The 27,717-nt window shown below is 37.9% G+C and overlaps 1 protein-coding gene and 1 pseudogene across 1 annotated transcript in view; both read right to left on the bottom strand.

Annotated features, from left to right (window-relative positions):
• ARMC3 (armadillo repeat containing 3) overlaps positions 1–27,717 on the bottom strand; it is a 73,622-nt gene that overhangs the window by 10,599 nt on the left and 35,306 nt on the right. Inside the window, exons 9-15 of the mRNA XM_025043479.1 lie at positions 25,244–25,396; positions 25,032–25,137; positions 8,015–8,264; positions 4,517–4,653; positions 3,499–3,667; positions 915–1,015; positions 115–216 (exon numbers count right to left, since the gene is read on the bottom strand). Of these exons, the coding sequence (XP_024899247.1) occupies positions 115–216; positions 915–1,015; positions 3,499–3,667; positions 4,517–4,653; positions 8,015–8,264; positions 25,032–25,137; positions 25,244–25,396 (1,018 nt within the window). The remainder of the gene's footprint in view (positions 1–114; positions 217–914; positions 1,016–3,498; positions 3,668–4,516; positions 4,654–8,014; positions 8,265–25,031; positions 25,138–25,243; positions 25,397–27,717) is intronic.
• LOC112475645 lies at positions 23,993–24,110 on the bottom strand (annotated as a pseudogene).

Below are 27,717 nucleotides of genomic sequence, written 5' to 3'. Positions count from 1 at the left end.
AATTATACTACTATAATAAGAATTAAGTTACTTAAAACTAAAATCTAATTTTTTTTTACTCCCAAATTAAGGGGGAAATTATTTGAGTATAGATAAAAGATCTTTTCTTTTTACCTGGTCTTTTCTTTACTTGCTCTTCTTAAAGAAGAAGAAGAAGAAATGCTTCGCCCATAACCAATGTCTGAGGACTTATCTTCCGTAGACGGAGGTGGAGAACTAAAATGTCACATACTTGAAATTATGGACAAACTAAAATAATTTACGTGTCAATATCAGCTTTGTCTTACAGAACAGATTTTTTTTCCCTGAAAATCATATTTGGAGCTGACTTTTAACAGTGACATATCAAGTTAAAAGCGTAAAGGAGTTGTTAAGATAAGGCAAAAAGAATACTAAAATGCTTTTTATGAGCTTAAATAGGAGATATTTTTTAAAAATCGGTTACGTAAAATGTATCATATACATGTATAGATATGTGTGGCCATTTTAAGGAAGAATGTTGAAGCTTCGATTTTCACCTCTACTATTTACTTCTTATTATATAAAAAAAAACACTGGGAAGTAGCTGTATATTTGCATATAGTCCTGGAGAGCTGTAAACATAATTCGTCTTGCTTCGCTCCTATCTGCTTATACTGTCTTCAGTCACACTTCATGTTACCGGAAGCCCTGACTGCTGAAATGCACGTGGAGTTGACTGATAACATGGAGTCAAGGGAGAAACCACAATGGTGGTTATTCCATGGTCTTTACTATGTCAGTTTATGGACAAGTGTTTATTTTCATGGTGATGCTAAGATATAGAGGGAAAAAGAGAGATATCATACTGGGAATCTTTACGTAGTCACGTGATGACGGACAAACAGAAAAAACTCTGCGCTTCCCTGCGCCCTGCCCCAACCCCAAAGACTCACATATCAGAAGATTTGCTATTAACTAGGAGTATGGCTCGGAGATCGTTCGGTTCTTGTAAGCAGAGATCCTTCAAAGGCAAAAGTTTGGTGCCAGGATTTATCTGCAGATAATTTAAAAATTGAAAAGTAATGCCTGTGTGGGTTATATTTTTTAATACAAGTACTGATAAGACACGTTCTCAACTGTTTGAGGTGTCTAATTTCACACACACACACACACACTCACACACACGCACACACACATACATACTCACAAGTAGAAGTAGGAACTTGGAACTTGTGGACATCTTGCCTTTGGGTAGGATATAACCCTCCCGTTCACCACAATTGCTTTATACTCAGGTGTTTCACACCATCATTATCAGTGCGGCCCCTGAAAGCATTTGAGTTTACAAATCTATCTATATACGTAAGGGAGAACTTACTGTCTGTAAGAGTAACTAATTACTAAACAGATTGCTAAAAATGTTGTGAGGATACCTGAAAATAGGCTAGACGAAGCCCTATACTAGCAATTTTACCAGCCTGCTGAAGATTAGACCACAATACTTTCTGAACTCTTTTCCCAACCATATTATAGTTAGATTCCTCTTTTATCTAAGATACATTTCACGATCCTTTTAAGATGAGACGGAGCATGTCATTCTCCTGCCCAGACCCTGCCATGGTTTCCCACATCATTCAGAGTCAAGGCTGAAATCCTTCCAGTGGTCTCCCGAACTTACACCATCTAGTCTCTCTTTGCCTCTCTGATTTAGTCTCCACTACTCTGCCCCTTGGTTCACTCAGCTCCAGCGACAGACACGGACTTTGCTGTTTCTTAAACACACAAAGCATGTTTATACCCTAGGGCTCGATTCCTCTGCCTAGAGAGCTCTCCCCCAGATGTCTCCTTAGCTAAGTCCCCTGCACCTTTTCCATACTTTTGATCAGGTGTTACCTCTCAGTGAAGCCTCCCTGACCACAATTTCGAAAATTACAACCATCGACCCCAGTTCTCCCCGGCACGACAGAGCCCCTTAGCTCTGCTCTGCTTCCCCCCACCCCATAGCTCTTATCATTTCAATCACGTGACATAATTTATTTAATTGTGATGTTTATTGTCTGTCTTTTCCCAGTGGTGTCACAGGAGAGATCCTTCTCTCGTTCACTGACATATTTGAAATCTACAATATTAGAATGAATGAATCAGAGAATTCTCCTTTATAAAGGATATTGTCTCTTGAACTTTTAAAAAAACTCATGAATAAATACATTTTGTCTTAGTTTTCTGATCCATGGCAACATTTTTCTCATGCGTTCTCTGTTGTTTTTTCTGCTCTTTCTCTCATTTTTCTGAAAACATCTTTGTACTAACGTTGTGCCAGTCCTTTTTAAATGATCTGTCATTGAATGAGATGGGCTTCTCAGAGCAGTGATTTCTCCGTGGGGTGTGTGTGCGTGTGTGCGTGTGTGTGTGTGTGTGTGTGTGTGTGTGTGTGTGTGTTGTAGGGTATGGTGGCAGTGGTGGCCGGGGAAGCAGAAGGAAGAGCTGAAATGAAGCTTTAGGCTAGCTGTTTTTCATTATTCAAAATGCCTGTAATTCCATAACCATGACAGAGTGTTTCCTGCAAATATGGCTTAGCTGTGTGATTCTTTTTATGGCCCCATCTCCTCTGCTTCTTTGAACCAAATTGGTCCGAGAGGGCTTCCGCTGCCAGCTTTGCTCACCCAGTTTCTGAGATTCTGCATGGGCCTGGCAAACACACGAGTCTGGCTTTTGTATTTCTGAGCTCTTCCATCACCTTAGGAAGTATATTTTTTGTGGTGTTTTCTAGGATCTGCCACAACTAGCTCTCCTGTGCTTCTTCCCACCCCCATCCCCATTCTTTCTCCTGAATATGTTCTGCCTGATCTCAGGGACTTTTAGGAATTCTTAAATTTTTTTGAAATCTGCAGATAATATCTGTTTCCTAGTTTTGGCCTAAAATGGAATTTATGGGTTTAAAAATTTCCCCCATTCTTATTGCTTTTGATTTCCAGAAGAAATAGAAAATGCTGGCTTAAGCAGCAATGTCAAAAAGTCTTCAAGATTCTAATTTTTAGCTTCCCATTCTCTCAACATTAACACTGAATTGCACTATATATTGTTTTAAATATCATAATCAAAAATGCAGTTAAGTAAAAGAATTCTTCTACATTACATTTTTAAAAATTCAGCATTACAATTTGGTTAATTTCAATTAGATTAGAATTAATAAAATGAAAAATTCATACTTCTGTCCTTATCATCAACACTGAGCTCTAGAAGTAAGAGAACTCCAAAAACTAAAACTGCTGCTTCTTTCATGTCTTCTCTGAAACTTGAACTAGCGTAGCAACCTGATTTAAGCAAAACTAATCAGATTCTAGTTAAAAGCATACACGAACGCAAAATCTTATAGTCACACAAAGTTAAGGATGAAGTCCTGATTTCCAAGTTTTGGTCTTTAAAAAAATATAAATTATGTTAGGTGGTTATGAAATTGCAATGTAATGGCATCGTGATTAAAGGAAAAATTATTATCATATATATTAAAAAAAATAAATTAGTGCTCCCACTTACCCGACCATAATCATAGAATCCATCACCAATTATGTTACTTGATGACAAATAGCCGGTCTGGCTATATTTTAGAGACAGGTTGTTGTTGAGTAATTTGTTATAAGCTGCTTCACTGAATTTATTTTTTCGACTTACTGATAGATTAATTTCTTCAAGGATATCTAAAGCCCTGTTGATATAAGCAAAAGGCATTATTTGCTTTACATACGCGATCCAACATTAAGATCTCATTTATATACCTAGCTAAGATCCTGAATGAAAGGTTGAAATGGAAAAGTTAAAGCATCCTGTCTTTTTAGATAAAATAATACTGACAGGGTTACAAAGACAAATCAATCCTTCTTAAAAACATACACGCCTTGTGATAACTCTTCAAACCGTTGAGTAGGACACTTTCCAAAAAAAAGTTCTTCATTCAGAGCAAAATTAGCATTGGACCCCAACTTTTGTAGCTAACTAGGCAAGATCTACGAAGAATAAAAATGGCTAGAAGTAGGGTGAAACTGTTTGTGGTACCAAAAAGCTCTACCTGCTGAAATGCTAAAAGCAACTACTTCGTCTGCTGTTGGTAAGGACTGATTTGGCGAGGATGGCCAAGTGTGTAATTGTGATGAAAAAGTTTGGGTCGGGGAGGGAGAAAAACAGATGGTCGTCGTGAGGCACCCATTTTATTTTAGCCTTGGCAGTCGGGAGACAGATAGGATTGTGCTACAATCGCAGAGGCAAATGAAAGAGATGCGTTTCTCAAGCTGAAAACATGGAAATGGGAACGTTGAAGACGATTTCGTAAAGGTGGCAAGGGAGACCCCGAGGTGGGGAGGACTGCAGGAGGACCCCACTTCCACCAGGCACCCCCTTCACAGGTCAGGCCTGCGCTGTGACATGCGGAGCCCCCTGAGCACTCCACAGACTGAGAGGCTCAGCGCAGACACCGCTTGACCTTCCTTGGTCCTAAAGCGTGTGCTTCTTCATCTTCTGCTCTTCATCTGAGCCAGAAACTTGAGACAGCTCCACTCACCCGAGCCTGCACAATTCGGTGGCCATCAGCTCATCGCCGGCACAGACCATCACAGCCCAGCTGGCATGTCTTCTAACTTCATCGTTCTTCGAGCGCAGGAGCTCAACGAGGGGCTCCAATCCACCTGAATTCCTTAACTGAGAGTAGAAACCGACCTTTTATGCATTAGGAGAATATAGACCTTAAGCTTTAACAAATGTATCATTATTTGATTGTTTAAAGGTTGTAGCTATGTAAAAACATTTTAGGATGTGTACGTATTTAGATTTATTTAAGTCAGGGGAGAAATCAATTGCAGACACTTAGAGACGGGAGCCTAGTTTTCTGTTCAAAGTTAATAAGAGGCCACAGTAAAGTAATCGAGGGAGGTCCCTGTGATCTTGCACAGGGCAGGACTGGGGAGAGAGCCAGCTTCTCGCTGTCTACGGGTAGGATGTCCTGTGTTTATTCACTTGGATCCTCAACGCTGAGTGTCTATTTGGCCCTCAGGTAGACAGAAGAATGGTCCCCTGATGATATCTTTGTTCCAGGAAGGAATTTTGCAGGTGTGATTAAGTTAAGGAGTCAAGATGGGGAGATCGTCCTGGATTATCAGGTGGGCCCAGTGTAATCACGAGGGTCTTTAAAAAGGAAGACAAGGGTGTGAGGAGCAGAGAAAAGAGTGGGTAGGAAGCAGAAGTTGGAGTGATAGGGGAAGGGACCACAGCCGAGGAACGTGGGTGCTGGTAAAAGCTAGAAAGGGCCAGGAAGTGGGTTTTCCCGTAACGTCTCCACAAGGAACACAGCTCTGCCAACACCTCGATTTTAGCCCATGAGACTCATTTTCAGATTTCTGACCTCCCAAACTGCAAGATAGTGAATTCCTAGTGTTTTAAATCATTAAGTCGTGGTGATCCGTTATGGCAACAATAGGAAACTAATACAGTCCCCAAGGCTGGGTAAGAGGAACCATCGCAGGCAAGTGCCACCTGTGTCACTGAACACTGCCACCAAGTCGGCTGTGTGGCCAAAGCAATACCGAAGCAGTTCCCTAGAAAGAGACCCATTTCTGTCACCCTCGCATTTCTCTGCGTTTCTCCAAAAAGTGAAAAAGAGAAGAAAAGAATAAGAGAACTGGACAGAACTACATTAATTATATTATTAATAGATATCACTCATGTATAAAATTATTCCAACTACAAAAAAAAAAAAAAAAGATTTGACACAGCTCTTGTTTCACTGTATGAAATGCAATACTCCATCATTTGAGCCTGGAGGACAAAAAGAATATTCTGCCAGTCTCTACGTGTGGTACCTGAAGACAAGAGCCCTTGCGAGATAGGATCCATCTCCAATCACTTTCTTCTCACACGTCGGGACTCTGGCAGGGATTACGTAACTTCGGCAGCTTAGAAACATTTCCGAAAGTATCTTATGCTTAGGGAGCCAAATTTCCGAACATTTTTATTTTTGAATATCATACACGATGGTAATCTAACTCCATGTGTTCTTTTGGCAAAAATCTAATTCATTTATTAATCCTTCCATTCATTCCTCTATTCAGTCATTCATTTCATTTCCTCATTCAACAACCGTTTATTGAGCATACGCTATGTGCCAGGTGTGTATTAGTGACATGGACACAGTCCCCTTTCCTAAAGGAGCTTACCGCAGTCTCTCACACAAGAACCACATAACGTGAAATGGAAGACACGGGAGGCCTGCATAGGGCGTAATGGGAGTATAGAGGAAGATGCACCCAAATTTGAGGACAGGATGGCTGAGCTGGGTTTTGAAGGAGAAACAGATGTTTATCAGGTGGACAAAAGTGAGACTAGCTTCCGAAGCAGAGAAGTCAAAGAGGTATAAGTAAGAGAATAGAGCAACTAACAGAATGATGAATAGTATGGTATTTCTGGAGCATAGGGCTCCGCCTGGGGAGAGACCTTTGGCTTATGTAGGCAGGTGCCTTTCACTGAGAATCCTTGCATATCACGCTGAGCAGCTTACTTTTTACCATGGGGCAAAGGCATGCCACCGGAGACTTGTGGTGATGTGATGAGGGCCACATATTTGAAAGACAGTATGGAGGCACTGCAGGAAAGAGGAGGTGGCAGGGGTAGGGAGAGCATTAAAGAGTCATTGACAATATTCCAGGAAACGGATGGACTACTCTGCAACTCAAACAGAGGTATGACCAAGACCCTGTGTTCCCGATGCCTAGCATAGTGTCTGGCACATGGTAGCTGGTAAATTAATATTCGGTGGCTATGTTACTACTTTAATGGATGAACACAAGTAACTGAGTCAATGGGCACGAAGAAGACAGAAGAGGAATGACTTGGTAGTTGTCTGAGCAGACAGCGTGGTATGAGAGCATGGGCTCTGAACTCAGGAAGATGTGTTCTCATATCCCTGAGCTATCACTTGCCAGCTTGGCTTGGAGCACATAATTTCTATAAGCCTCATTGTCCTCATAAATAAAATGGGGATTACAAACATATCTATTTTGAGTAGCGCTTAAATGAATGTAAAGTGCTTAGTACAGTGCCTGGTGCATAGTAAGTGCTCGATTAATGGTAGCTGTTGTCTCTTATATTAAGGAGAGAGGAACAAAGTCCTAGTCTGTTTGAATGAGTGCCACGGTGACAAATCAATATGAGAAAAGCAAAAGATAAAGGGCTGTTTGTAGGATTATATCAAATCCTTACGAAAACTTAATAGGACCAACCACAAAGACCAAACACTTTTATGTGATGGACTTGTAAAAAACGCAATTCCATGTATTAAAACTTTGAAATATAAGAGAAACAAATGAGTCTGCGTAATCCAGATGTATAATTTCAAAAATCACAGTAAAAGGCACACGTGTTTGTCTACCACCCGGCTTAAGAAATGGCACATTTCGATGACCTTGAACCCGTGTCTTCCTCTGAATCACATCCACACCCTTAATTCCCCAAGTGCAAACAATTTCCCTGAACTCGGGTTTAATCATTCTTTAAAACTTTTCTTTATAGTTTTAGCTTACATGACTGTATGCCAAAGCAACAATATTTCTTAGCTTTGTGCATTTCTTAATGTTATATAAACGGAATCGTAAGATAAATCCTTCTGCCAACTAGATTTTGCTCAGCATTAGTCTCGTTGAGATTCATCTCTGCTGACCTCTGTAGCTACAGTTCATTCACTTTCAACGTTGTGAGATTCCATTTTATGAATATACCATTCTCTTAACAATTGGACAACTGGTTTATTTCCAGTTGTTTAGATATTCTACATAATGCCTCCTGGAGCACAGAGGCAAGAGATTGTCTTCCGCACGCGTACTTAGAATGTTGTTTCTACGGGGTATTCTTGCCTTCTTTGCTAGGTAACGCCCATTCGTTTTCCAAAGCGTTGCACCAGTTTTGAAGGACTCAAATGATGGATGGGTTCGGACACTTGAAAATGTTTCGAATTAATCCACCCGCGAGTCCAGACCAGAAACATGAGAGCAAATGTTATTAAGACTCTCACCTCCACCCGGGCCTCGGCGTCGCACGCAGTCGCAGCAACGGCGAGGGTGGCTTTGCTCTGCACCACAGTGTTGGCAGAACGCAGCGGGTTGAGCAGGGCGCCCATGACGTCGTGACTCTGGATGCTCACGCGCAGAGCCTCCTGCGTTGCCATGTTCGTTAGCACCGTGGCGGCGTTGGCGATGGCGCCGTCTCGTTTACTGGACAGGGTGTTTATTAATGGATCAATACCATCGGCTTCGGCAGCAGCGCTGGGTCAATGAAGGAGAAACGAGTGTCATTCATCCAAGTGCAAGAAGTTATCTTAGGAGCGTTCAACTGAGCTTTATAAAACAAACGGGTACATAAATACAATTTTAGAAATAAATGAATTTACAATGAGATGAGCCCAGGATTGAGGTGCTAGCGATTTAAATGGAGTCTGGGGAAATGTCAGATATGAACGAATTTAAATAATCCTTTTCCTACACCTACAGCTTTTGGTTATAGAAAAATGTCTTAGAAACCCTTTATAGCTGTTGATTTTTTTAAATCAGTGATACTATTCAAAGAAAGTCTATTAAAATATTCCTAACTAGTGGGAAAACAACGCTTTAAATAGAAATGAGTGAGCATGGGAAATCTTAAGTTAAAATTCTTTAGCCCATCTCCTTTTTTCAAATTGGGTTGTTAATTGTAGGCAGTGTTTAACATTTAAAGGCAATAAATCATTTTGCATGTGAATGTTGCTTTTACAAATTAGAAAGCAATAATCAAATCCATGCTATTGACATAAGTAGATAACTTCAGTCTCGTAGGCATATTCAGCTGTTAAATTTCCTATTTCTAGTATAAAAAGACTACAGTTATTCATTAATATACTAATATTTTCTTAGAATTAGAAAACCTAAATTTCCTTTTAAGAACACCATACATTCTATAGTCCTTGCTTTGTAAATACTTAAAAAGCTCATAAAAATAAGTGAAAATCAGGAAGAGATCATTTTAACGAGTGGAAAACTATTTAAGTATGTGTTGTAATGTTTGGAATGGCTTCAAATAAGAGATGTTCTAAGCAATAAGATATATAAAGCATCCTGGTTTTAAAGGACGACCCCAAACTATGTGTTAAAATCCATTTAAGTCATCATGGGGATAGAGGTAATCAAGAATAAAAGCATACTTGAGACTCTAATAATATCAACATCTCTTTTAAGTTTATATGTGACCTACTTTTTTAAATTTAGGATATTAATAACCAAAATTGAAAAAAACAAGTGAGGCTATAGGATTTAACCTATCACCCCGTATGCCAAAGAAATCCATTTAATTTGGTACTGTCAAATTTGCTGATTGTGAAGAGGAACTGACAACCTCAAGAGCAGAAGTTATCAGCATTGTCCATCAAAGAGAAAACAAATAAAATCTTGATAAAGAGACTGTTAGCTCCAGGTGAAAGGAAGCTATGATTATGGCACAGACCAGCTATCAAGGAGCCTGGACAGCAGGGAATGGGCAGGAATGAAATGACTAGCGATGGCAGCTATGGAGAACGAAGGGCTTGGTTGGTATTGACCTTGAAGGCACCTCCCACCCTTGGTTCATATCAGACCATCCAGAAAACACATCATACTGATACCAAGGCAAAATCAGCACCTCGTTCCATTTCTCCCATACTTGGTGTACATTTAACCCGTTCTTGCGGAATCTCTGGGAAGGTGTCCCTTAAATGACATGTAATCAGAATTTGTTGATATAAAAATATTGGGAGGAAGGCCTTACATCTCACTATGATAACTGAGGGCCAGCATTTAATTTCCTTTCCTAGGGGATATAATAAACACTTTTAAGATAATTTCATTTTTAATTCTCTCTCCTATTATTAATTGAATGGTGGTTATTCGATTTTATGAATAAGGGAAAATTTGGGGGCTCTGATATATTTATCAGAAACTTCTCGTATTTAACTTAGTTGAAACATTGCATTAAAAAAAAAAAACTGCCAGCAAGAATTTTAAATTATGCATGTATTCTATTCGTTAATATATACTTTAACTTTTTCAAAAATCATGTTTTCCTTTGCTTTATTTTCAAGCACTTAATGCAATCACTTCCTTAAACCAGATACTTTGTAGTTTTCAATCATTATAAACATGCCTTGGCTAAAATGCACAAATCCTTTGTCACTTAGTGGTTTTTCCTTCAACAATGTTCACTTTGTAAAACATCTTGGAGAGGAAAGAAAGAGCCAACAGTGGAGGTATTTCAGTGGCATCCATGACAGAAGCCAGAAGTAGATTAGGTAAATGCATACAAATAAATCCTCAAAGGTCTTGTCTTTTCCGTGTATCAGGGAGCTTTTAGAAAATGTAAGTGAGTATATAGAGTTGTGCCACATCGTTTCAGTTTCTCTTGTTTATTAAAAAAATGCGGTCATAGAGACACAGGAATTTTCATCAGGTGTGCCTCGGCTCACAGCCTTTCTGCTTGGGTTTCGTCTCTACCTTCGGCATACAGAGTGAGATTTGGCCTTGGTTCATTTATAATCCACCTTCTGCTCTTTATGGGGGCAGTAAAGGGAAGTACATAAAACGTCTAGCTGTTTAAAAAAACAAAGATTCTAGTACACAGTGGAATGCAGCTTTTACTAAATTGAACATCACTGCCAGCACAGAAAGACGAATCATACATGCACCGCGAGAACCACTTGCATGACGTGGACATATCTGCCCATAATTTACGTGCAGCTCTATTTAAGTGTAAAAAGCAATGCTGAAATTAAATTTTTATAGTAAAAAGTCAAGCTATTATTCTTATCTTAAAAAACACTAATTTCAATTAGAGAAAGTGCAGAATTTATACTTTTTAAAAAGACTTGCATTAATTTGTCTTTCAAACCCAAGACTTTCTCTTTTCTTTTTCTCTGTCTTATATATATACGAGCTGAAGCCTGTCATATTTTTAAAACACATTTCAGTTTCCTAGATCAAAGGCAATATCCAAATGAACGGGACAGAAGTCAAACTGCTTTGTTACAAAATCCAGAATTATAGGGCCATATGTCATCACGATAATCTGAAAGTAATTTCTGATATTTACTATCATTAGTCTCCATCCAGTTGGAGCTTAATCAAGTTTAAAATGTAAATCGAAAAAAGAACCAAGCTAAACACCAACACAGGGAATGTATAAAAACATCTGTTTATATCATTTGATATATGTATGAAGAAGTGAAGTTTGACATGTCATGTGTATCCAATCTATTACCAAGTTTGGACTATTTTCCTCTTTTATATTTCTCGAATTTCTCCCTTTTTTCCATCTCCATCTCTCCACTGAATCCAATCCAATATTCTCTCTTGTGGATTGGTATAAATACTCTCCTAACAGGTCTCTTCTCTTCCCCTTTAATCCTTTCTCCACATTCTCCTCCAATCCTTTCTCCATCTTACAGCTAAAGTGATCTTTTACGATAATAAATATGATCATATTGTTCCCCTATGTCGAACTTCCATGGTTTCCCATTGCTCAAATGAAGTCCCTGATTTCTGCATGGCCTTGAGGCCCTGCAGGAGCTGAGGCTGCTTCCCTTCCCTGCCCACGTGCCCCACCACCCCTTCCGGCTGCTCTGTGCTCTGGGCCTCTGACGACCTGCGATATGTCAGCTCTCTCTCAACTCAGACTATTCCCGTATGCTCTTTCCACATCCTGACCTACTCTGCACCCTGAATATCCCCCTCTTTATCTTTCAAGATTCAGTACAAATGTCTCTTCCCCAAGGAAGAATTTTTTGACCCCCAAACTAGGTTAGGTCTCTTTTACACGAGCTCAGAGCATCTGTTGCTAAACATACATACACTTTTTTGTTTGTTTAAAAAAATGATGTTTGGCACAAATGTTCACAATCCAGAGAATGGCAGCCATCTTGAAATATTATTCTATAGCACACATTATGGAAAGAAATTCAGCACAAAGTTTTTCATATAAGTCCCCAAGCCCCACAATGAAAAAGCACTTACAGTGTGGACACTAAGAACATTATTAAGGAAAAGTCCAATTACACCAATAGTGTCTATTTTTTGGCTCACTGAAAATACTGTGCAAATTCGTGTCTGTGTGCCTTTGCACTTATGTTCCGTATGCCCGGCACGCCTTTCCCTTCCCTCCCGCAAGTCTGCCGGGGGAACTCCAGCTCACCCTTCAAAACCTGCTCAGCCATCCCTTCCTCTGTGAAGCCATCTGTGACCATCACTACCCCTCCTCGTTAATCACTGCCTCCTCTGCGCTATGTCTGCACCTGGTACCTACTTCTTAGCGGCAGTGTTTGAGTCTTATTTATATCCCCAGTGCTGACAAGATCAGTATATTTTAATTGGCTTGAATAAACTCAAAGGGAGCGATGAAGAAAATCTCTGTGGGTGTTGAGAAGGGGTGAGGGAGAAATACTCAGCTCAGCTTTAAGTTTGCAAGAAGGAACAAGACTCAACAAAATTGGGATCGCCCCTGGTATCACTTACATCTGCTCTTGAAATCAAGTTGTTGCCTCCCCTCCTCCAGTGCTTCTGTAATTATATGGTGAAGAAATTTTTGTGTGAAGTTTTATCTTGAATTTTGGAAAACGTCTTAGGGATCCATCTATTTCACATGTCAAAGGGTGTCTATATTTTTTCTTCGCACACATCATTGACTCTCTTTCGGTTGTGTCATTAGAAGACCCTATTTGGTACCTCTTAGAATTTGATCTTTGTTGCAGTTTCGAGGTCCCCATTGAACACATCTGCAAAGGCTGGTTACATGAATCGAGGGTGACCTTGGGCAGTACAGAAATCTGTTTAACAGAGCCCACATACAGGGTAATATGCGGAACCTGACGGAACAGATGGTAATATTGGCAATCAGAACCTTGTTTGTTAACAGTGATTGCAACCATTCCCACCAGCATGACTTTTCATATGTCTCTGTGAGTTCTGTCGCACCATGGAAGACAGATTGGCAGCAGACATACAACTAGTGGTCAAGAAAGGTGCACAGGCAGCAGTGACTCAGGGTTGACATGGTTAAGCCTTGCAGACTCCCGTGAGTCTATACAGGTGCTCGGGAGTGGGGCACTGGCCATTATGAGAAACAGGTCCCCTGGTTATCACAGCCAGATTTGGAATGCTGTGAGCAGGATTCCTGATTCTCGTTCCAGCCAGTTTTTCAACAAAGGTAATGATTCAAGATGTTGAGTGTGTACGTCAAATTGATCAATTTCTGGGTCTGAAACGACTATGACCCTGCCACAGCCGCACAGCTGCAGAGGACTGGAAGGTGTGCCCGAACTTGGCTGACTTCCAGGACTGACGAAAGTAGCCAGGAGAATTTTCTCCCTTTTAAGAAATATTGTTTTAAAAAGCTAATCAGTAGTGAGGAAGAGAATCCCAATTAATTGCCAGCAAATGCTTATAAGGAAGAGTTTTTAAGTAACATAATTATTAAAGTAAAACTCAGCCATAGAAACAAATGTGTAAAGTTTTGTAGCCTATAGCAAAATAAGAATAATGCAAAAAAAAATTGTTTTAAGTATATGAAACTAAATTATTTCTAGTATACTGATGTCGCATTAGTGCATGATTTCGAGACTTTCAGAATGTGCTTCTCTGCTACAGTTGCTGTGACATTAGGTTTCTCAAGAGAGAAATGCTAGTTGCAAAGAGACTAATACATGCAAACGCAGCACCTCCACAAACAGCGTGCAGGTTTTTGTCACCAATTATGAGGCAGTCGATCAAAGTCTAGGGAAATCAAACGCAATTTTCTTACAAGTGACATGGAATCCTTATTGACCTATCTGTTCAATCACAATACTTCGCTCCCATACATGCCACCTTCTGTTTCCAAAGCTGGAATGCCTGCCAATAATTAACCAGCTGCCATTCGCAAAGAACGACTGTCTTCATTTTACATGGCTGACTTGTTTCCTGATAGAATAGGAATAATGGTCAAGGTGTTGTAATATCATAATAAATGGCTTTTGCAGTTACCAAATGTTTCTGTTTAGCCTGGAAATCAGTCTATTTACATATCCGTAGATGACAAGGGACAGAATCCCAAAGTAATTAGAGATACCATATTGTTGATTTTCTTAACTAAATAATAAGAACGCTGAATGCCCTAGTGTGACAGCAAATTAAAAAAAAAAAAAATCCCAGCATTTGGCAGGATTGGCTGATTCTCATCAGCTCGAATGTCACTTCTTCAGAGTGGCCTTCTTTGATAAGCTCTGTGCCGTTCCCTATGACCCCTTTCACAGCCCCGGTGTCATGCATGCCCCTCTCCATGACATTGTGCTGTTTTATTTAATCTATACTGTTATCACTTCTGAAATTACCTTTAAAAAATCTTTCATGTATTGTCTATCTCTCTGACTAAAATATAAGTTTTATAAAAGCGGTGTCATGGAACCTTTGCCATGTTTCCCACAGCCTAGGACGGTGCTTAGCACATAAAGAACACTTGAGTAATGACGAAATAATTACAAAAGAAACCTGATTCCATAGGTAATAACTTCCTGAGCTTTTAGAATAAAATGATAACAGTAGTAAAGCGTGATTCCATCTAGTTTCTAGTGGGAGTTGTGTTCCAGACTCTTTGTGATACTGGGTAGAGAGTAATCACTCAGAGGCACAAAATATAATACATAATCTAGATTCACTTTTTTGTTGTTGTTATCATTAAGAAAGATAAAATTTAGAGAGACTAAAAACTTGCTCACAAAGCAATTCGACCAATAGACACAAGATCAAAACCAGGGACTTCTGACTTTTAGTCCATTACCTTTTCCATAATTATCAATCTCTTAAGCTTCAAAAAGTACAGTGTTTTCTTAAAAAAAAAAAAAAGAGAGAGAGAATAAGCTAGAATTTATTTGATTCACTTCATCATTCCTCAGGGAAATAGTGGGAAATTCATTCTAGCTGTTGGATACATTTTTCCCCTTTTTCTTACTCTTTTTAAGAGGAGGGGGAAGAGGAAGAGGACAAGAAGAGGGATAACGGGGAGAGGAACGTGGGAGAAAGTGGGAGGGTAGGAAAGAAAGGAGAGGGTGAAAACTCACTCCTCCAGAGGTGTCTACTGGAGTTCGAGGAACCCTGGCCATTCTAGTCTGAAGGAATTCAAAGAGATTAGGAAGGCAAAGGGAAGATTTGGAGTTCAGAGTCAAGGAGGCAGTGAGCAGCAGAGAGAGAGAGAGAGAGAGAGAGAGAGAGAGAGAGAGAGAGAGAGAGAGAGAGAGATGCAAGGGTGGAAACTAAGAGTTTTAACTCCTGCAAGCTCCCTCTGGATGTACAGGGCATACTGTCTCGGTATGAGTGTCCACCTCACCTCTGCGACCTTGAGCAAAGACTGTGCCTCTGTTTTCTCATCTGTAAAACGGACATGATTATAATATTCCCTATCCCACAGGACTGCTTCGAAGATTGAATCATATATTCCATTTCGAGTACTTAGCTCAATGCCTGGCCCACGCATGCCAGCTACCATTATCATCATCCGCTCATACACAGTGAGACACAAGGGCAGAGATTTCCCTGCATCCTGTTGAGAGATTTCTTAGATCATGGAAAAATGCAATTGTATTTCCAAATTTGCATGTGTGTGTGAAATTTTCATTTTCAGATAACTTTTCAGCTAGACAGCCAAGTCTCCAGCACCTGCAGGGCTAGAGTTGAGCAGTTTCCTCAGGAATCCCGCCCCAGTCTTTCTGCATAGGTGTAATCAATGAGCAGTAAATGCCATTTTCCAGAGGGAAGAAAATATTGAGAAAAGACATATGAAAAGCCAAAGATGAGTAAAAATGGAATTTATGTAGGTTTTTAAAGTACCGCTTCAAGCTGAAAGAGAGCATGAGAGAAAAATCACAAAATACGAAAGCGTGCAAACTGTTGGATAATTTCCTCTGAAAATCAGTAACATTGGAAATTAAACCTGATAGAGGTACCAGCAACTTTAAAATAAGGTTATCCAAGTATCATCCTCTGCTCTCTAGGTAATAAAAACACATGGGTCATTTTCTAATTGAATATTTCACGGTTTCAACTAGCCTCACAAAACTAGTAGCCAACAAAATTCAAACTATTTATGAAGGCCGAGTCAGCATCAACTGACACAAAATGGGGATGTGGAACCAACTGGTTTCACTGCAAAATCCAGCTTTTTAGTCTGTATATTTTTTCAAATCCAGTATGCTTGTCACAATCCAGAATAGCCTGTGTTATGACAACATTCCATCAGGCAGAGAAGGAATCTGGACTCTAAGGTGTAGAGATGAAATGTATCTGAATACTCAGCAAATTGGGATAGAAATAATGCAGAAATAATTCTTAAGTTAAGAAATAATGACTTTGCCCATCCATTTTCTCTACTCATTTCATAAGACTTTTAAAGCAGTAAATAACACTTTAAATAAGTTCCTTGAGCGATCATCCTTAATATTAAAGTTTGAAACATTCTTAATATGAACGGGAACTTCCTGAAAGGTTTTGAAACTAGCTCAGGTTATCATGGAGGATGCTTATAATGTGAGCATTCTAATTTAAAGGATGAAGCATCTTTCAACAAAGTGATATAAATAAGAATTTTAAAACAAAATAATCTCTTATACAGTCGAGAGCAAAAAATCTACTCTAGAGTAACTACAATCTATGTTGTTCAAGCCTATTATATTTATCCTAATGGTTATATAGCACAGCAAATATGCAGCCACCAGAACAACGGAAATGTCAATACTTTTTCGAAGTGACAACACCTTAAAAAAGGACAAAGACAAACCCAAACATCTATTAACACACATTTAACAGTAGAATGTTCTCTCTTTAAAAGCATCACAATGAAACGCTTTCCAGATCACCATCTTTTAATAATGTTTTAACATATTATTTTAGGTACACCAGAGAGTGTTTCAAATTAAATTAGTGTGTGTTTCACTAAAATACGGAGAATTCTCCCATTATCTTTTTTTGCCCTTCCCCCCACTTCCTCTCAAACTGCCACTAGGGGGCAGTATGAAGACACAGTTCCTCTCATGTTAGAAAGCAAGATGGAACTCTGAAAACATTTTCCTGTGAAAAACCCTAGGCAACAAAGACAGTAGCTACACAACTGTAGCGTTATTAAGTCCAACAGATACTTCATGCCTGTAACAAGAGTTTGCATTTTTTCATAAGACTATTTTAATTTTGTGAATCATTGTGGGTTATTTCCGTGGTCAATGTCTTTTTAATAAAAAAAGTATTCGAAGTGACAAGATTACTTATTCTATGTGAATCTGTGTGTATTGGCTAAGACATATGATCCAGAGCAGACATTAAAATTTATTTTCAAAAGGTGATAGTACATATCTCTAGCCATCTCAAAAGTAGATATCCCGTCTCTTCCTTTAGAGGAATGGGAGGAGAGAGTCAAACGTGTTATTTTGCCAACTTTAAGAAAGGCGTTTTCCCCCTCTTCCGAATGACTCATCATTCACTGCACTACAGCTGTAAATGCACGACAGAATATAGGCAATTCTAAGAAATGGCATTAGTCTATACTTAAATCTACAGAATAGACGAAATAAAAAGAAATGATAAAAAATAAATATACAAATATATGACCTTCCCCCAACTCTGTTTAATGGGGTGGGAATGAAAAACAAACAAACACATGCAAAAAGCCTTAAACAGTGCTTTCTGTGCACACTAGAGAGATTTAACATTCCAAGAAGTCACTTAAGATCAGGCTCTTCTCTGACAATACTGACATGACTGATAGGGTCTAGGTCACTGTGAATAAATGAAGTTCTGTCTTTTCTTGAAGTGCTTACTTTTCTGGACAAGGCATACCTTTTAAATATTTTTTCTACAAGTGACATGGCTTTCTTAGGCATGGTACTGCATGAATAATTCTACCAGGTATTAAAATTCAGCCAATGCTTTATTTTTATGTGAGTGAGAAGAAATATTAATACTGATAATACGAAAAGGACAGGTCGTCCATATAGAATAAGGACATTCGAAAGTTCCCAAAGCACTCAAGAGCACATCCATATAGTTTGGGGGTATTCTGTCTCTATCTGGAATTCTTTTGGGGTGTATTCCTTAATGTTTCCTGACTTCCTTTGTTGTGGTACTGACCAACGTCACACAACGGCACGACAGTCCCTAGGGAGGAGCTCTTTGTCTCTGCTATTGTGGAGGCCAGCAGTGGCTCAGCAATCCATCATTTTTCTTTTTTAAAGTAACCACTATATATGTTCCCATTAGAACTTTCTTAAGTCACTGGTGTTGAGGGAAGTCAAGAAGGGGTATAAAAATTAAAAATAAAAAGCAAGGAAATGGAGACGGAAGGGGTCTTTAAGATTTAGGAAAATCACCCAATTCTTTGTGGACATAGCATGGAATAATGACGAAGAATCAGAATTAGTATAATCTATGTGTAAATAATGGCGTTGATTATGTATTTTCTATAGCAAAACCACAGTTTCTACTTACTTCTCTATATGTATTAAAATAATTGTAGTCGTTACTTTATATATTTTATTTTATTGTTTTATTTCCTAAAATAATTGTCTTTTGAAAAATATCGTCAATAATCATACTATTTTCTAATCTCTTCATAATTTACCAATAGCCAAAATTTAACAAAGGGAAATGAAAAACACTGAACCCTTTTCATTCTTGGGATAACTTAAAAACTCTAATTCTGATCAGATCCAACAGATGGCAGTGATGTTATAAATTAATAGTTGAAAATATTATAATATGTAGGACCTGCCCCTCAGAAGAATGTCAACCAAGAATAATTCTCTCAGGTACTTGCATAAATAATGCAAAACTTTGATATCACTAATTGGATAAATGCGTACAGGTAAATATAACATGAAATGTAATTGAAAATGACATTTCCTCTTTCAAAAATTAACTTTTTCCTTTCCAAAAAGTATTACAAATTGAGAATTGTCAAAAACACGAGCAGTGAATCAAGAAAGGGTGGGCGATGGTGTCTTAATTAAATGGAATCCATTTTTATATAAAACTCATTATTGCTTCTTGGGTTCCATTTTCATCTGTTTCTCCATATGGAGTTGTTTCAGCTTTCTAACTTTTTATTTATTCACTTAAATAATCATTTTACTTTTCTTTCTCCTTTTATCGCTTCAAATACGTGATTCTGGCTGTTCTTAACCTCTTTTCTTATGCCTTCAAATCGTCATTTTTTATTCTGATTCCTTGCCTTGTCATATTTTTATCCATTTTGTGACATTTATTATGTAGATACTAAAGAATGAAAAGTATGAATAGAAAACTCATAAAGACTCAGGTAAAGTCTCCGCTGTTGCTTCTGTCATCCAAACTGTGTAAAAACAAACGAAACAACACGGATGATCACTTTCTGTTTTAAGTTTTGGGTGTTGGTTGATGTCAGATAGACTTTCTTTTTTTCACAATACTTTTTCATTTTAGTTGTAAGCCCATTTTCCCCCTGAATGCCTACTATGGGATAGGGACTATTCTAGATGTTTGGTATGTACCTGTGGATTAAACAGACAAAGGTGCTCTCTTCATTGGTGCTGGTCATAGAGGTGGACAGAAAATAAGCAATAAACACAACGATCGAGTTATATAGTATGTTATAAAGTAAGCGCTATAAAAAGGGCCGTAGGGAAGGAGAATTGAGAATATGTGTGTGTGCGTGGGTGCAATTGTAAACACTGTATTTTCATGGTAGGCTTCGTGGAGAAGGTGACATTTGAACAGACTTGAAGAGGGTGAGGGAGTGAGCCATGGGCATTCTGGGGTAGAATAACATTTTTTGCACAGAAGATGGTCGATATGAAAGGCCTGAGGTGAAAAATACTACTGGAAGTTGAAAATGCAGTTGTTCCCCCCTTATCCATAGTTTCGCTTTCCATGGTTTCAGTCACCCATGGTCAACCACAGTCTGAAAATATTAAATGGAAAATTCCAGAAATAAACAATTCACACGTTTTAAACTGCATGTCATTCTGAGTAAGGTGATGGAATCTCGTGCCACCCCGCTCCCAGGAAGCGGATTGTCCCTTTGTCCAGAGGGTCTTCTGTGTACACTCCCTGCCTGTGAGTCACTTAGCAGCTACAATCTCACTTATCCATAACTTGAATTCCTAGGAAATTTACATAGGCAGAATGCGCATGAGAACTATCAGGAGAAAAAACGAAAATAAATAGCCTCTGAGGACCAAAAGTACTTAAAGAAGAGGCCTCGGGCCCTCACTTACAGTTTTTATATAAAATTTGATAAAATTACCTGGTATGGATGGTTTTAACTGACTGAAAGGAAGGGGTCTGAAGAGAACGTTGGCAAGACTGGCCCTGCCAATCATATCTCCAGACGTAGTGAAAATTCATGCTGACAGTCTGCCAATAAGGAGTTGACAAAATGCATCAATACCCAAAAGACACTGCCACCCGAGGCTTTACTCACTGAGTGGGGCAAGCACTCCATCTTTCCTAGGGGGCCCCGACAACACCACCCTGAAGCGTATGATGGCCTCTTACGCAAAATGATAACTTTACTCCATCCCCAAAGTTTAATAACAGTACGATCAGTTTCAGAAGGATGAGAGGGAAGGATTTTAGAAGATTTAAATTCAAACGCATTACAAATTTTAAAAAGTTTTGTTGCTTAAAAAAGTCATGTCAAATATCTAGAAAACTTGAGACTCGGGAAGCCTTGTTCACAGAGAATACCAATTAGGCAAGACCTTTTGGCACCGATCAAGGTGATAGTCAGTGAAAGCTGAAAATCTTCCAGAGGTGGATGAATGGGCTGGTTATTTACTTATCATTCCTAACAAAGTTCTTCATCTTCTTACTATTTTATTACATACGAGTGTGTTTTCTTTTGTAAGAAAGGAAGGCGTGTGAAAATATAAATTCAGATATTCTAGATCTAAGTTATTTTACATATATTATAAAATTCTACTTTTAGATTATTAAAATGCTTTTGTTTTATAAAAGCAATTGTCAATTTCACAATAAAAGTCATCACAAAGAAGTATATTTTTCCTTTCCCTGGTTGTTCCTCCCCGATCCTCCCGCCCTTTAAATTAGATTTTGATTTGTCTACAATTTTTTTCCAGGCAAAAATTCATTACATAAAGGAAATTATACCGGTATTTTATGTTATCATAACACACCAGTGATTACTCAGTTCATGAGATGAGCCTCCAACTCCAATTCAGGTATCCTGAGTTTTAAGAATTAGAAATCTATTTTAGGCACATCGAGATATAAGTATAGGAGGAGGTGGTTCCTTTTTTTTTTTTTATTTTCATTTTGCCTCTGTCTTTATTGTTTTTTAATTTTTTTTATTTCATCCATTATAGCCGCCATACATTATTTTAGCTTTAGGTGTACAACATAGTGATTAGACATTCATATAACTTACAAAGTGATAACCCCAAAACGGATGGGTGAAAAAGGAGAAGGGATTATGATATAGAAATTGCCAGATATAAAAAGAGTCGCAAGAATGTAAAGTATAGCATAAGGAATATAGTCAATAATATTGTAAAATCTATGTACGGTGTCAAATGGGTACTAGACTTATGAGAAGGGGTTACGCTTTAACAAAATTAGAATTCGTGGTGCTTAACTGCATTAAAAAAAAAAATGAGTCTAGGCAATTCTAGGGTATCCGAATAGTTACCCAATGCAAGAAGACATGAGCTCTGGGTTTTTGTCTTCTCTTACCATTTAAGTGTGGTGGAAAAGCAACTTTCTATCTCTAACCCCCCCGACTGCAGTCACTCCAGCAGGAGAGCCACGAGTTGGCCTCAGTCCTACAGCACTTTTCTAGGAAAGCGATAGAATGGACTGCTTCTAAAAAGTGATGCTGGAAATAGTCACTAATAATAAGTTTAAGCTAAGAATGTTTTAAAGACGATCTAAGTAGGAAGCATTTTTTATAAAAATAACCAACCACCTTTGTTGTCTCCTCTGTGTGGTTAGTTCAGCAATTAATACTCTAGGAGGCTTGCTAGAAGGATCAACAACATGGCCTATTCGTTTCATTCCTTTTGATTGACTGTAGAACCTTTTCAGCTCCCATCTTCAGCATTCGGAATTTGGCACAAATATGTCAATTCTCACTCCATTTCCTCCTCAAAACCATTTGTTTTCAATATCTTTTTAGCTCAAAAAGTCCAAAGTAAAACTATAGAGACCTCAAAGAACATCCATAAAACCATTTCCCTTACCAAACACAAATTGGAAAACAAACAAACAAACAAAAAAAAACAATAGACAGTATATAATAGGTTAAAGAAACAACAGCAATTAAAACCTTATAAAAATAAAATTCATTTATAAAAATAAAGTTGATAACATAAAGGAAAAGTCAGGTATCATTTTGTCCTAACTAACCTTTCTATATTGATAAAATGAAACTAGAAAGTCAGGTGACAAAAATCCGAAATAGATAATTGAAAGAAAAAATCCATTGGCAGTCTCTTTTAGAACTACTTAACATTCTAATTTTCTATGATTTTATGTAAAATTGTGAAACGACATAAGCCAGGTATTCTCACATCAAATCAAGACATCTATATACTCTGGAGGCCTATTAAGGTATTCTAGATAATATGTAAATCTAAATGCACTGGCGATGGAAGTGTTTTAGTGCCACTGATAAGATTTTTGCACTAGCATGACTACACTGGAAAAAAATCACTCAATACACTATTTTCAAATTGCTACATATTATGACTCAATATTCTAGAAATGTGTGTGCTTTCATACAGATGATGATGACCCCGAATTTAGGAAATTACTGTGTCAAAGATTGTAGCTATTAAAGGAATACAATTTCGTTTTGATGCCTATGCATTTTGGCTATGTTTTTATTGGGCATCATTAGGTTTTTATTCATTGCATTAAAATATTTGTGTGTGGGAGTACATAAAGGGAAGAAAAGGGTATGAAATGGATTCAATATATGATGGAGGCACAGGAGGCTGTATTTCAAGTTCAAAAAAGGTAATTTTAGCCACAGTGCTGCAAGATAATATTATACTAAAAATAATGAGTAACGTATTGTGATGATTAATTTTATGTGGCAACTTGACTGGGCTAAGGAATGCCCAGATCACTGGTAAAACATTATTTTTTAGTGTCTGTAAGGGTATTTCTGGAATAGATTAGTAAAGATCCTCCTTATCAATGTGGGGGGCATCATCCAATCAGTTGAGGGCCTCTCTGCTTCAGCTGCAACATCTTCTGCTGCACTCAGACGTCAGCTCCTTGGTTCTCAGGCCTTTGACTCAGAGTGAATTATACCACCATCTTTCTTGTTTCTCCGTATTGCAGACAGCAGATTACGGAACTTCTCGGCTTTCATAATCACATGAGCAAATTCCTATAACTATATATCTATCTATCTGTCTGTCTGTCTGTCTCTCTATCATCTATCTATCTATCTATCTATCTATCACCTATCTATCATCTATCTACCTATTTATCTATTTCCTATTGGTTCTGTTTCTCGAGAGAACCCTAATACATGTACAAAATGAGATTTAGGGAGGGCAGATCATTATTTTATTTATAACAGTAACCTTCGAGGAATTCTTACTGTGTTATAAGGCAGTCTGATCTTCTGTGGAGGAAAGAACACAGACTTTGGGGTCCAGCAGACCTGGATTTAATTTCCAGGTCAGCTATTGAAATAGATATTTGTACCCAGGAAAATTAGGTAACCTTGCAGAGCCTCAGTTTCCTCATTAGTTGACGGATCATCTTGACAATCTTTTTTGATGAACATAAATCACATACCACAGTGTTTAAAATACAGATAGCACTCCTTCCCAAACTTTCTTCAGAGTATTTACTCCTATATGGTTTTTTGTTTGTTTGTTTTGGTTTTTTTAGGCGAGGCAACCCTTAGTTGACTCACAGATTGCAAGGACCTTGTCAGCTTGCAATCCCTTATTTTTTATTTTTTACGCTTACGGCACCTGGTCTTCCTAGATGGTCTCCCATCCAAGTACTAACCAGGCCCGATCCTGCTTAGATCCAAGATCAGACGGGATTGGGCTTGTTCGGGGTGGCATGGCCGTAGACTTACCCATATATGTTTTAAATTCACTTTTTAAAACTTTCTAGATTTATCTAATGTTTATGCCCTTTTAAAATGGATTTTTAAATTTTTTTTCCAGATTTATCAAATGTTGTCATACAATGTTGTCTTTAAGATCGCCGGCATTATCCAGTTTTATTTGTACTGGAACCTTCCATGAGAGTTAGCCTGTTACCTGAATCGAATGGCCCGCACATTTTCCAAATAAACCCAGAAATAGTCAAGATTTTATAATAGTCATGCGTCGCTTAATGATGGGGATGCATTGTGAGAAATGTGCCTTTAGGAGGTTTTAGTCATCAGGCGAACGTCACAGAGTGCACACACACAAACCTAGATGGTCTAGCCTAACTCACACCCAGGCCATGTGGTACGTACAGCCCATTGTTCCTAGGCTACGAGCCTGTACGACATGCTACTGTACTGAATGCTGTATTTGTGTATCGAAATGGTAAGTACTGGTGTATCTAAATATATCTAAACATAGAAAGGTACAGTAAAAATACAGTCTTCAGTACATTTATACAACTGGCAGCACAGTAGGTTTGGTTACACCAGCATCACCACAAACACATGAGCGATGTGTGGCCCTCTGACTTCACAAATGCTACAGCATCATTATGTGGTGGGAATTTTCCAGCCCCATTGTAATCTTTTGTGACCGCCATCATATATGTGGTCGGTCATAGACCAAACACGTCATCACGCGGTGCATGACTGTAGTTTGGGAAGACAGGCCTAGCTGATGGCTTATTTTCAATAAGGGTTTCTGAGGGTTGCATAAGAGTTTTATACTGAGACAGACCATCTGAACCAACATGTAAACTGCTTCGAAAGCCAAAATGTTAAAACGAGCACTCCTTGGACGTGCTCTCTCCCACACACAACAGCCGTTTTGCACTTACTTTGCGTTAGCGGGATTGCAAGTGGTCAGATTAGCCAGGGCCAGGGCAGCCGCCTCCCTCACCTCCTCATTGTCACTTTTTAGCAACTGAATTAACTGTGGAATCCCTGCGGCAAAAAAAAAAAAAAGTAATTCGTGACTTCACCAACATCCACGTAGACTAGAATATGGGAACCTAAAAACGTAAGCAACGATTTTTTCCAGTCTGCTTACCCTGATGATTGAAAAACTCCTTGCTGCCTGAATGCTCACTCATCGCTGAAATAGCCTGGGAAGCAGCAATTTTAGTTCCATCGCTTTCAGAGCTCAAAAGGACGATGAGGCACTTTTCGACCTCCTGTTCATGAAAAAGTTTTCTGTTTTCAGCTTATGTAAACCAAAAGAGGGGGAAAAAAATCAGAATTTTTCTGCAAAAACCGTGCAAGTGTAACTACTTCCCCAACCAAAATATGATAGGAATTCAAACTGTTTGCTAGCTTGAGTCGTGAAGCGTCTAAACAAAATATGTATCTATTTGGTCTTTAGAACACAGTGATTATGCAAAATGAAGCACAGATATTGCCTTTTTTCTTATTCTCCTATATGTTACCAATACTATGGCATGTTTCAGACGTAGCAAGAACTTATTTGCACTAATCATGTGCCTGGCATGGTGCTGCGTTCACACACACTATTTTCTCACTAAGGACAAAAACCTGTTTATCTGATGTTTATTCTAAATACAAACCCAATATTTGAAGAATGCCTAAGATGTACAAGCTGGTGAGCTAGATGCTCAAGAGAAGAGGAAAAGTAAAAATGAGTAATAAAGTATGATTCCATGGAAGTCTTAAGGAATTTATAATGTTGTATCAAAAAAAAAAAATCATAATCATTTTTTTGTCTTAAGTTACATGCTGATGTAGCAAAAATTTAAATAATTATTTAATTGCTTGCTAAATTCCCAGAAACATAATCTAAACATACATTAGCATAGTTTTCTTTATTTGGAAAAAAGTAATGGCTCTAAGTACCTAGAAAAGATCTATTAACCAAACTCAGTTTTAATCTCATAAGAAGTACCAGAGACTACTTTGAAAAGAAATAGTTTACAAATAATTCCTGTTATTTATCTACAGTTCTTTCATAAAACTTTATCGTAGGTTTGATTCTCCATTAACCTTTACAAAGTCAATTTACATGGTTAAAATAGAAGAATGTGATATATGTTATTAGGATGTTGATATATAAGACTAATCTGTTAAAATTAAAATCTCTGCAAAAATGCTGATACTAATTTAGATGACACCATCTACATGTGGAACTTATTCATTACTTATACATATTTTAATTGACTTGTTTTTTTTTTCCAGAAATACTTTTAGAAATTATTGCAATTCGGTTTCCATTTTAAAGTTAATATATGATTTCTATCTTCCTTCAACAATAATTTCTTTTTAAATCTCCCCTTTCACAGAAGTAGTATCACATTCAGATGCCACCATATTGGCAAATACTTTTAGCCTTTGTTCATCTGATACCCAGATGTACGCTGAACGATCTGGCCATAGCTGGCACAAGCTAAATTGCTAATACTTCTGTTCATTCTGTCTTATACCAATCATAAACCATGTCCTGTAATCCTATCATTTTAATTCCTTACTTCCTTTCCTTTAGAATTCAGGCAGACCACAACGGTTTCATTAAAAAAAAAAGATGCAATTATCACTTAAATATGAAGTATGTAGCTTCTAAGATATTTAAAAATACATGTAGCCCTTATTAGTTTTCCCTGAATAAACAAGATCTGAAACTTTTCTAGCGTAGCTGACCTAAAATGCTTAGATTTATAATTAAGAGTTCTCTAATGTCTCTAAATCAACTTTACTAAATAGAACACTCTGAGTGGATTCTGTCAGGAAAATCGACCAAAAGAATTAATTTGAAAAGACTAACTTTGTAGTATGTAATTGTTACATTAAAAAAAAAAAACAGTATATATGCAATTAATGGAAAGATTTAAAATATAATTTAAATACTGTGGGCAATCAGTTTCTCAACCCTGCTGATAGTGTTCTCAAAATCCAGCTGTGTTCATCAAACCTCAAAAGTGCTGACTGCAGTGTGGCTATAATAGATTTAAAAGATGAATTAACATATTAACCAAGAACCTTCATTGAATTGCTACACGAGGAGTATTTATGTTTTAATTATACAGATAATAAAGATGGCAAGGTAATTATGCTACTACTAGAGGAATGTCCTTTAAAAATAACATTTATTCAGTCTCCCTAAAATAAAAAGCATGAGGTTTAGTAACTGGAAATAAATCTGTACATAATGATGATTTTCTTCACTCCGTCTCAGAAGTCACTATTGTTCCACCTCTGCTCCTGCTGAGATGTTAATACCAGTCCATAAACCTCGTGGCAACGTGGTAATTAACACCTTCCTCCTCCTGGTGCCAGGTCAAAGGCATAGTGATGTGGGGATGCATGTTAAAACTTTACTAAATCAGCCAAACTTAAGGAATGTGCATTATGTGTTTGTGTGTTTGAAAAAATGATTTTGACATGTAATGACAATGCATTACTTAGCCTATGAAATTTTTAAAATAATTATGGAAAGTAAAAAAAGTGTTATAAATACTGATGGTTACATTGCTATTAACGACAGTATAAAAAACAGTATTTTACAGTATTTGTTAA

The sequence above is a fragment of the Pteropus alecto genome, unplaced genomic scaffold (genome assembly GCF_000325575.1).
Source record: "Pteropus alecto unplaced genomic scaffold, ASM32557v1 scaffold11, whole genome shotgun sequence".
NCBI classification, from domain to species: domain Eukaryota; kingdom Metazoa; phylum Chordata; class Mammalia; order Chiroptera; family Pteropodidae; genus Pteropus; species Pteropus alecto.
The sequence above is the reverse complement of the archived record's forward strand: the minus strand, read 5'-3'. Positions and strand labels throughout refer to the sequence as shown.